This window comes from Primulina huaijiensis, chromosome 15 (genome assembly GCF_012295235.1).
Source record: "Primulina huaijiensis isolate GDHJ02 chromosome 15, ASM1229523v2, whole genome shotgun sequence".
NCBI lineage: Eukaryota > Viridiplantae > Streptophyta > Magnoliopsida > Lamiales > Gesneriaceae > Primulina > Primulina huaijiensis.
The window spans coordinates 20389005-20401774 of record NC_133320.1 but is presented as its reverse complement, the minus strand read 5'-3'; the positions used below and the strand labels follow the sequence as shown (position 1 = coordinate 20401774).

The 12770-nt window shown below is 32.6% G+C and overlaps 1 protein-coding gene across 1 annotated transcript; it reads right to left on the bottom strand.

The window, feature by feature from the left end:
- Nucleotides 1-6554: 6554 nt before the first annotated feature.
- Nucleotides 6555-9279, bottom strand: LOC140959521 (G-type lectin S-receptor-like serine/threonine-protein kinase At2g19130). Its single transcript, XM_073417394.1, is given in 2 exon segments — nucleotides 6555-8780; nucleotides 8783-9279. Coding segments are annotated over 2 exon segments (2391 nt in total). The 5' UTR covers nucleotides 9183-9279; the 3' UTR covers nucleotides 6555-6789.
- Between the last annotated feature and the right edge of the window lie 3491 nt (nucleotides 9280-12770).

Genomic DNA, 12770 nt, shown 5'->3' with positions numbered 1-12770 from the left:
ATGTGGTGGAGAAACATTAACGAATGCAATCCAAAAAAATAATTCAGCCATCTTTCTTGACTTTTTTTTTTTATCTACGCATGTGAACGTTTATTTTATTCTTGAAAATAAATATTTCCGAGATATTGAAAATATATTAAATATTAATTAAATCTTGAATTATTTTGTTTTATTAATTAGAAGCTTCTTGAAGGCATACGTAGAAGGATCCATATACACGCCAAGGTCGGTCTACTCATGCTCAACTTGCTTTTTAATTATTCATTAAATCATAAAAATTACAGAAAAAATAATTGGTTTCTTAAATTTAATATTTGTTTACTTTTCTGATTTTTCTAATTTTATTTCATTATAAATATGGATATCAGCAATATTCTTCAATAATTTTACAAAAATCTAAAATTTATGTATATAAAAAAAAACCCCTTTTAAACCTAGCTACAACTTTAGCCTTTTATATTAAACTATAAAAATTCCTAGAATATGAGAATGGTCTACCTACTAAAAATAATAAACTATAGAATTGAAAGACCCACGTGGAAAACATGCTCTTTTGAATTAAATATTACTACGTGTTAATAAAACTGGACGGCTGCACCCATTTGCATTCCCGTCTTACATGTTCTTTTCTTCGAAATTGCTTACCTTATTCCTCTCGAGAAGACAAAAAAAAAAAATTATTGCTCATCTTATTACCAAGCAGACTGAGTCTAAATACGCAGTGTTGTTTGTCAATTTTTATTGACGCGGGAATCCTTATCCGTCGTTATTCGGTGTTCATTTCGTAAATTTTCGGGCTAATACAATAGCCTGCAAACTATGTTAGTTAGATAAACTGCACTGATATTGTGAGATAAGTTCGTCTGAGAAAGTGTTCGATTTTAAACTCTAGAATAATTTAATGTTTTAAATTGAGTTATACATGCTAATATCAACTTAATCTAATTTTTTCAAAATTAATATATAAAAAAATTTGGGTAACCGGGCACTATTCGCACTAATGTGGCTATGTCACTGGAAAAAAAAAATCGAACTTATGATCATTGATCAAGCGTTTATCTATTCTATCAAATTAGACATCATTTGGGGCATAAATTTTTTTTTTAATCATTTCAAGGATGTAATGGAATCATTTATCATTTTGTGAAAATTTATAACATTTTTACAAAGATAAGAGAATATCACTCTTTTGTACAACTTTTGACAGAATTCATTGGAGTGAATATGTGATGAACCGTAATTCAAGGTACTTTTGGCCCCATACGCATATGTGAATATTTACTTAATTAATCTGCAGGGTAAATCCCACATACAAATATGTATGAAAAGTTTTTTGAGAGAGAGTAGGTCTCTTGTGAGATGGTCTCACGAATTTTTATATGTGAGACGGATCAATTCTAATGATATTCACAATAAAAAATAATACTCTTAGCATAAAAAGTAATATTTTTCCATGGATGACCCAAATAAAAGATCCGTATTATAAAATACGACCCGTGAAACCGTCTCACACAAGTTTTTGCCTTTAAGAAAATGTTCGAAAGATAAATCAAATTTGTGACCATTTGTGTTATATACATAACTTTATGAATTTACTACTCTTTCAATCCTTTTCCTATCAGTTTATTTGTGTTTGGTTACTTCAATAAGATTGAGCTATTTTTAATGATTCAATCTCATTTTATGTTCTGTTTCAAATGTACATACTCATTATTTATCATACATTAATCAAATCATTAATTATTTATCTTATATTGATCAAATTATTAATATAAAATTAAAATGTTATCTCTCATATCTATTTTATTTATATTTATTAATTGTTAAAAATGTAATTTACCACTTTATCTCACGTCTAATGATTCAAACTAAACATATTATTATTTATCAATTGTTAATACAAATTTAACTCAAGCATATTAATAATCACATAATTTTTATCATATACAATCCTATTTATCCAAGTAAACAGTTATAAGATTGATTATATAAATATATAGAGACACACACACACATTTTAGCTTTAGTACATGCAATTTGTTCTTAAATATGATCCTTTTAAAAAAATAAAATCATTTTTCATTAGAGCTTATCATTTTATAAAAAAACAATTTTCAAATTTAACATTGTGGGAAAAAAATATATTTTTTGAAGTCGTTAAATACGAGTAAGAGGTGAAAAAATACTTTATAAAAATAAGCAAGTAGTAATATTGAGAAGATGGAGAAAGCTACGTTTTTTTTAGAATCATAGATAATAAAATTTTAAAAAAAATAGTACAATGGTAATTAGGGATTCGAACCTTAGTCTTGGAGTAAATAACAACGGGTGAGACTAACTGAGCTACAAGCTTAATCTCGAATCAGAGATAATTTTAGGTCCACATGACAAAATCATGTGTGAAGGAAATAATAATTTATATTAACGCCAAAAATGAGAAAATTACAACTTTGATCATATATATATATATGATATAATATTTTATCATTTTGGTCTTTTATATTTTTAAATTTTATCATCAATCATAAAACTTTAAATATTTGGCCATTTTTAGTTATTTTTTTCCATGAGGGTGCTGATATGACACTGCACACATTAATATCATGTCGACAGCATATCAGTCTCGCATTCGTACCACGTTAGAAAAAAATGACTAAAATTGTAAAACAATAAAAACAAATTAAATATTATATATGAAGATTGAAATTTGACAACAAAAACAAACAAAACTACAAAATGACACACACGTATGTCGTCGAAATTACAATTTTCCCGTGTGTATGCAGCGTGATGAAATATTTTGAAAGATTTATTCAAAGTGTTTTGAGAATGATGATATGGATGGGGTGCAGTAGTATTTGGGATATTCTAATATTGAATCGATCAAAACGCGAAAGCTTGACAGGCTAAGGCAACACTTAATTTCTATAACTTTGAAAATAAGTTGACTTTTAAAAAATGGACTCCATGCAAGTGGTGAATTAGTTTAATCTGAACACTTGAACTCGTCATAATTCATGGGAATCTAATCTCAAAGAGGGAGAATATAAATAAATATTAGTGTGTAAAATCTAATATTAGGCAGGAGAAACTCGGACACCCGTTTTACGAATAATAATGTATTAAAAAAATATTTTCAAAAAAATTTCTGTGAGTATAACAATAATATGAAAATATAATTTATAACGTGTACTAAAAAAAAAGTTAAAATGTCAATTTCAGTTTTATATCATTTAATGAATCAATTATCGTCTTTTAACTATATATTTCAATGATCAATCGTAGTTATTCTCGTCTATCTCGTATAAATCGTGTAATTAACTAACTAACATTATGTTAAATTTTTATAATTACGTATGTGGTTTCAAATATCTATCATAACATGCACTTGTGTTTAAGTTTAACAACGCAGTTATTAAAAATAATAATGAAAATAGTCATTTAATTACATGATTTTAAAGATAATGATTAAAATTGATCGTCAAAATAGAGTTACAAGATTATAATTGATTCAATAAAATATACATGAAATCGAGACATGAGAAAAATAAATAAAAAATAAAAAAAAAATGTATAAAAGCCATGGGAGGATATTAAAGTATTTAGGAAGCAACATATATACTTAAAGTTATAACATTATTGCATGTATTTTTTGTCAAGAAAACTTTACCTATTGACAAATATAAGGAAGAGAATACACCGAGGTCGTTTTTGAATGGAATGGTTTAAAATCCATGTATTTCAAATCTTTAGAATATTGGAATGATTTGAAATTCATTATGATTGATAAAACTATAGAGTAAATAAGTAGAATGTGAATTTGACTTTCCTATATTTAACTTATTTTGACAATGAAAATTAATTCGAAATCAGGGATTTCAAATTACTCCGTCCAAGTGCAACCTGATTGCATTTCAAGTGCTTCGAATATTATTTTGTCGCCACCTCTCTTGTTGTTGGAGTAGCGTAACACTCTCCATTATAAGAAAAGTCATGTTGTGAACCTTTGTGACAACAAACTCTCCCTCTGGCTGGACTATAAATGATCCTAGAAGATGATATGATGGACATTGGTATTGCTAAAAGAATATGTATACTAATCTAGAGTGTCCCTCCCACAAATCCAAAAAAAAAAAAAAAAAAAAAAAAAAAAAAAAGCTAGCATGACTGCTCAGGTCATGTGGTTATACTCCAAGAGACGAAATATGGGTCTCAGTCCTCTTTTACTGAAGAAATCAAAGAGCGTGATGGACTAGGTGAAGGAATTGTGTACCAAATTTCTGGAGATGTAGAAAAGAATGTGCAACTATATTGTAGTAAATTCAACGACTTCTGATCCATAACCGTGGTAGTTCTATGTTCTAGACATCTTGAATCTGCTACCACAAAGGAAATTGAGGAGATGAATTTGATTATGATAAATTTCATGGGACGAATGGAGGAAGCTCACCATGTTATACTGACTACGGTGAAGTACATGATGGAGGAGATGAACAGACTGAGGGTAAGTGAAGCTTCTGTGGAGAACACATCTGACATCCACTGTGAAAATGTCTTCCATGAGAAAGGAGATTCAAGGGGCATTTCAAATTCCTATCATCGTGGAAACGTGGCATCAAACAACCGAGCATATATACGAGAAGGAACCATGGCACGAGGTCCACAAAGCAAGACTCACCAGCAAAGGAACACTTCATGATCAAGGAACATGTTTTCTCCAGCATATTTTCCTGTTGGACCAAAATCTTGTGGGAAAATCAGCTCATTGTTATATTCAGTCATAATGGCCAGTTGGGCCAACAACATGCGGGGGAATGGGGCATTTGTTTAGACTAAAAATTAATTTGGCCCAATAATTTATCATTTCATCCATTAAGAATTTTAATGATGGACCTCGGTTAATTAAAGCCCAAGAAGGCTACAGAAACTGTAAAGAGTTGGTCAACAACTTCCAAGGTGCACAATGCAAGTAATGGGATGGTGGAGTTGGGCACTCTGGAAATCTTCGACAATCTAGGAACCAGCTCGAGGAACCAAGCGGAGAAAGAGGAGAAGACCAAGACAAAGCAGTTTTAAGTTAGTGAGGCTTTTAGTGGAGTTCGACACTTGGGGAAACAGCTCGAGGAACTAAGCAGAAAGAAGGATAAGAAGACCAAGTCAAAACAGTTTCAAGTTAGGAGGGGTTTTTAATGCTGCTGGTGGTGGGATAATGGAGCTGGATAATTAAATAAGTGACTCGAGAACCGACATTCAAAAGAGCATCAATGCAGAAATATTTGAAAAGGATAGAGCTACTGGAAAAGGAGCCGAAACTGAAAAAGAGAAGACACGTCGTTGGGCAAGAGAGGGGAAATAGCCGAGCTATGGTGAATCTTCAAGAATAGAAGAGATCGATCGGTTGGTAGCCGAACAACATATACATTTAGAAATTTTGGATGATTTTGAGGAGGAGAATGTTCAACAAACATTTGTTCCTCATTCATCGTCCACAAATAATAATTCTAAAGTTGCAAGAAAAAAGTGTCAAAATTTGATGAAATGAATGAGAGATTTGACACTTTGAATAACACGATCTCACAAATGGCTAAGGCTATGGATGTCAATGAACAGAGCAAGCGTCGATGTAAAGAGGTATACTCTGAACTGACAAAACTTATTGGAGTAGATAAAGATTTCGTTTTTGCAACAAGTGATTATCTTGTGTCAAATCCAACTACAGCTGATTTTTTCTTGGGGATTCCACATCATGCTCGTCTTCGCTGGTTGAATTGGAAAATGAACAACTCATCTTAGGATAAAATATGAATTTGATTATGCATTAGATTCATTGATGAATTTATTGATGTTCTGGATTGTTTTGATTTCTTTATTGATAATATTTCTGGATTTAAATTTTCATATTTTGAATTTGTTAGTTGATTTTTTAATTATTATTTTATGTGCACTATGATTAATAAATAATAATTAATTTTTGAATTTACATAAACAAATAATAGAGAAGAATTATTAATTTCTAAACTTCTTTGCGTTATTTATGTTTAGATGATTTCTAAGAGTATGTTAGTAAAATTTTAAAATTCCAAATTCGAATTTTTTTTTCCCAAACAAGAAATAGATTTGTAAATATCATTTTTAAATTTTAAACCAAACACCAAATGGAATTTCAAATACTTGAATTTCCAATTCCAATTCCAATTCCAATTCCAATTCCAAATCCAAATCATATTTTGAAAGAACCAAACACACTGTTAGTTGTATCCAAATCCGAGGAGGTTGAAACATAAGACTGAATCGGAACTCACGTTGTCTTATTAGAAGTTAGATTTGCGCACTTTTTTTTATCACATTTTGGCACGAATATCTGTACATGGCACACCCGCACGCAAAAATCTGAGCCAAACAATATGATTGAATTTTGATTAATTTGTAAACGATAGATGAATTACATAGTCGTGGACTATAAGATCATAGTTTTGATCTAAATATAAAAGATTTATTAATCTTTCATAACAAATTTTTCCAAAACTAAAACCGAAAACATTTTGCATCATAAATTACAAAAGTAAGCGTGTATATAAACTAAATCAACGTTCCAAAACATCATCAGACTACACTTTTTACTCACTATATTTCGTTACATGAAGAATTCTGAGACTGAAAAAACAATATTATTCTGATCTCACAGGATTAAGCTGTGGGTGATGTTGAGTTCTCGGAGAGAGTGGAAGCATCCGAAGCCTTGGAGAGAGTGGAAGCATTCGAAGCCATGATGCTTCTCTAGTTCGAGCTCTAACCCGAGGAAGAATCAGTGAAGAATACTATGTTCTCTTCAGTTTCAACAAAATGTTGGAGCGATCGAGGAATCGGGGGCAAGTTAACATCCATAACTCCTTCAAGAATCTGAACCACCTGACCTATAGAAGGTCTAATATTTTCATCTTCTTGAATACACCAGCAAGCAATTTTGCAAATCTTTAGAACCTCTTCGGCTTCCGCGATTCTTGAGAGTGCAGGGTCTAATAAGCTCAGCGTGTCGCCTCCTTGTACGATTAGAGTGTAAGCCAATGAAGGGAAAAACTTAGACTTTTCACCCTCGGAAAGCTCGGAGTTTCGCCTACCAGATACTAGTTCAAAAAGCATCATTCCATAGCTGTAAACATCGGCTTTCGCCGTTATGGCAACACCTGATATCCACTCCGGTGCGAGATAGCCTCTTGTCCCTCTAAAGGTTGTCAGAACCCTGCTAAAATCACGCCCCATGAGCTTCGCCAAACCGAAATCTGCCACCTTGGGACAAAGTTCGGCATCCAGGAGAATATTTTCGGGTTTTATATCACAGTGAATGATGCAGTCCCGGCATTTCTCGTGGAGATACGACAAACCTCTAGCAATACCTAAGGCGATTTGGTACCGTGTTGTCCAATCCAAAACCTTAGACGTTTCTTTTAAGTTAAAAAGATGAGTATCCAAGGAGCCATTTTCCATGTAGTCGTAGACCAACAGTTTCTTATCGGCTTCGGAGCAAAACCCGCGAAGTCTTACAAGATTCACATGCTGAATTGTACCGATGGTGCTCACTTCTGTCCGGAATTGCTTCTCTCCTTGGATGATACTGTCGAGCTTCTTCACAGCAATCACAGACGAGTCGGGTAAAGTCCCTTTAAAAACAGATCCAAATCCCCCTCCCCCCAACTTATCTGAGAAGTTTTTGGTGGCGTTTTGCAAATCTTTGTATCCAAATGCCGTCAAAGATCCCTCCACTGCTTTTGAAGTTCCAACTTTTTGCCGTCTTCGTCTCCAGACAATAGCCAAGATGACAGCTAAAATGACTAGTGCAGCAGCAACAGAGCCCCCGATAGCGCCCAAAACAACTCCCTTGTTACTTTTGCCAGAAAACACAGAAGAATCTGCGGCAAGTTTGATGTAAATTGTTCTTCCTCTGCTATCTCCTTCATTCAGTTGCTGCAGCTCCAGAAGCTCTCCGATCCAAATAGAACATACATTATCACCAAAACTGTAAGCCGAACATGAGCAATTATTTAAGCAGGAAGATTCGCATTCGCCCTCACTCCCAACAGTCAAAACTTGAGCTTTATCTGGTAGAATCACATAATTATTCATCAGGAATCTATCTTTCTTCCCATTAGAAGTATCATTGTTCTCACATTGCAAATTTATCTCCCTCACACAACCACCTGAATAATCATTCAAAGCCCAATCACTTTCAGATTTATGTTCAAATCCCTTCAAGCAATCACAAAAGGGCAATGAGATATCATTGCAGCTACCAAATCCTCCACAAAAGGCATAAACCCCGCATGGCTGTCTTGGTAGAGACCAAAACGAAAACCAGTTCGAATTATCAATCCAGTTATATTGCTTAATTTGCCCAGATATATCCATCACGAATCTTGATATAATAGAAGGATTATAAACTGAATATGTGAAATAACTCTCAGATACATTTTCGACATAACTAAAATTATATATATAATTTGACCTCATTTCAGGTACTTGGCTAAAAATATGATTATTCCAAGGCCCACTGGTCCAATACTGTACAGTTCTATTCCACCTAATTATGTATTCCTTCCGACTCGGAACAAGTTCAAGTGAATAAAGCCCAGGAGCAGGATCGTCGTTATTTTTCCAAGAAATCAGAAGTTGGCTCTTTTTTGTTATATTATTATAAGCAAGCTTGCCACCAGGCAACCATGTGTGAGTGGGGTTATCAAAACTTTCCCAAATCGTAAAGTTAGAGAACCCATCTCTCAAAACAAGTTACCTTCATCAAGAAGAACTGCCACCACAGAATTACTGATGGTGGCGTTTAGATCAGTGGACCAAATTTTGTTCACTGGCCCATCAAAGAGTACCAAATTACCATCCAAAATCTTGAGTTGGGCAGAATCTTTTTTGGAAAGAGGGGTTTCTCTGTTCGCAACCCAAACTACGGTTTGTTGGCTGACCTTTGCGTACCATATTCCTAGGTAATACTTGGAAGAGTTACCTGGACTGAAGATCCCCAGTTCGAAGTTCCCACCTGCAGAGACTATGGTCTGATTCCCATACAGAGTTTCGTTTGCTGAAATGGTGTCAGCTGCAACACAAAGAATACTGGTGAATAAAATTGGGACTGAAAACAAATAAAGAACCGTTAGATAATTGTTCTTGATTATCATCTTCGACTGCAGAATATGATAGAATATTGGAAAATATATTCAATAAAAATATCTCCTTTTTTTTCTCATCAAGAACGGCTATGGTAAGTAAAGATCAAGGTTGGTGTGCAAACTGAGTTGCTTTCATCATTAATGGCCATTTGTCCAAGTTCAGTCATTTTTTTCCTTGAGTCAGCTCTACGCTGCCATCCCATTACTCACGTCTCGCAGAAAAAATTATTAAAATTATGGACTTTTTAAATAAATATTACAAATTTTAAAATTTTTTAAACAAATATAACATATTTAAAAATTTTGCAAAAATATAATAAAATATGGTTTCAAACCCCACTTTCTGCAAAAATTCTAATTTCTTTTTGTATTCTCGAGGAGGTGGGTTTTGAAATCGCACTTTCTTTTTTATTTTTTTTGCATGCTACACTGTATACTTTTTTATTATTGTCGTGGAATTATTCCGTGAAATCAATAATAAAACATGCGTAAATCAGTTGTTGCAATATTATCTAAGAAACACTGCATTGTTTCACCATTTCTCCTCCATTTTCAGGTAACAATTTTCTTTCTGCATTTCTTTGCTTCCTTCTCTTTTTTTTTTTCTTCTTTCAAGCTATTTTTTTCCTTCTCAAAACTAATTTGTTGTGTCGTATATGATTTATATTTATGATGATCTAACAAGAAGTTTTGATTTTTATTTCAAATTATTTTTTGCAGATATTGAAAAATCAATAATTTGGAGTTATTCATCTATCTTAAAGTAAGTGATTTTTATTAAATTACAATTTTCAATATTATTAATTAAATTTACCATTGTTATGTTTTGTGTTATATCATTCATATTTTGTGCTTCATACAATTTAGGATGATAATGTTTTTGAAGAGGTGACAAATTTTAATGTTAAAACGGATACAGATACCTTTATATTCATATCGTGAAGAATTGTAGCAGTTGTAATCTTAAAATAATTATCGTATGAAAATATGATTTTTAAATTAATTATTTTTATATAAACCTTAAAATTATATTATACTTTAACCAAACATGTATTATATTATAATATATTATTCATTTTTAATAATTATAACAATGAGTTGTAAATTGATTCAATAATACAAAAAATAATTTTATTTATCAAAAACATAAAAGATCAATTTGAATTCGAATTTAAACTGTAATTTGAGTTATTTTGTTTGGTAATTATGACATAATGTTGTGTTGTGATTAATTATATTCTCGTAACACAGAGAATGTGAAAATGGACACTATATCAGTGACGTTGTATGTCAATGGTTACGTAATTGTACAACAAGGAACTGTGGAATACAGCAAGCCTGCTGTTAAGATGATGACGGTACCACGTTCCATAACTTATTCTGATTTGATGAGGAGATTGTATAAAAAGTTAAATATTAACAGCAAAGAATTCAAGCTGAAGGTGTCTACTAAATATGTCTACATGGAGATGACGCATAGAATAGAGTTTCAACTTTGTCTCGAAGATGACGATAATTTACATTTTATGACATCTCAGATTGATCTACAGTGTTTACATTTGTATATTGAGTCTGAGCCAATACCAAATAATGTTTGTTCCAATAATCTAGAAGCCTACATCCCATGTATTACGCAAGGATTGAGTACAATGGGTTTCGATGATGGAGGAGGAACTTCAAATGTTGTTAGGGGTGAAGATGAACAACCAAATAATTGGGATCGATATGTGAATAGTCATGTAGTTGAACAAACCATTCCATGGCCAGATGATGGACATAGATGGGAGTCTAGTGCATATACACCATATGACGAACAAACGAGGTGCGATTTCTTTATGGATAGTTATCATGATGAGGATAGTGATGAAGATTCACCTTCCAACGATTCTGAAGATGGTAATGGTGATGAATATGATGACAATAATACATGTGAACATGATGTCAATAACCGACGAGTTCCAAATGAGGGTACATCATCTCAAGCATGGAGGCAAGGTACGGTGCTTGCCAATATATATAGTGATGTTGTTGTACCATTTCTTATATTGATAATCCACCATCATATGTCCAGAGACGAGCATATCCTCTGCGATATGTTTTTCCTTATTTTTCCAAATCTCAATTGGACCACTATGAAATTCTTTCCAATCAAAATTACGGTGTCCTGTTCGGGATAGATTGTGTAGATCATCCCCATCAGTTGCAGGTTCGGGAATTCGTTGTCGCATTCCAAATTGACGCAACACCCGATTTGGACGATACATTTCTACAATATCAAAACAAATGAGAGGACATACACATCGCCATATTCCCCTTGATGTCCTTTAATGAATGCTTGCACATCAAGTGCTTCGAAATCGTAAACAGTCCAATTAAACTGAAATTAATAAAGAAAAATAAAAAATCAATACGAGTGTTATATTTTTGTCAGTATTAATATGGATGAATATTGATTTTCAGACACCTGGCCATCCTCCATCAGATCAAGTATCTCGCGTATAATCCGTACTGAGTGGGTAGATGTATGAATATGACTGAAATGACGAGCCATCAAGGCTATACATCGAGTGTATTGCACCACCTCCAAGTCTGAACTGTCGTTGTCGATATGGTTTTCTCTACAATAATGTGCGTCTAGAACAGCCATCGACAAGCGTCATCCACTCACTAAAGATGCAGTGGGTGCGAAACCCAATAACTCGACACATTTTTGTTGCCATTCTTCAGCTGTGCGACTCATGTCGGTTCTCGTTACAGGTTGACCCTTAATATTCAAACCTCATATTATTTCAACATCTTGGAGTGTGACAGTGGCCTCACCAACACGCAAGTGGAATGTATGAGTCTCACGTCTCCACCTCTCGACTAAAGCTGTAATAAGATGATTGTCAATAGGTCGAAAACCACATCGGAGAATACCATATAATCTCATCTCATTCAAAAGGGTCATAACACGATTATGAATTAAGCCAGAACTATAAAGTTTCGAAATTCGGTTATCCGATCTTCTGACTTCTAAAATAGTATCGATATTATCCCTTGATATTGTTCTTGAGATATGATTATCCTGCAAGTGAAGGACACTAGGGTCGATCGGTTTGATATATGCCCCCATCTTGTAAGACAAAACAAGAATAATTTGTTATTAATTAGAAATAAAAATACAAAATCAAAATTACATTTTTAAAATTACAATATTTTTTTGAGTCCACAAAACTAATAAAAATTTGTTTTGTTTAATTTTAAAAATAAGTAGAATAATTATATACCAATAAAAAAATAAGAAAAGGAACAAATTTATATTATAATCTCATATCAGTTCAAACTTGCTACAACATTTTTTAGTTTATAATATTTTTTAACATTTTTTATCCCTAAAATTTAATTAACATCACAAAATTATTTTTCATTTGATCAAAATTTTCATTCTATTTAAAAGTGAAGGATTAAAAAAAAATTTTAAAAATTCTCGGATTGTATCTAAATTATATTTAATGTCCTTATTTCTCTAAATTACGTAATACTCAACAATCACTACAAGAAATTCTGCATACAACAACGCACATACGACAACGGTTTTTAACAAAAACCGTTGTC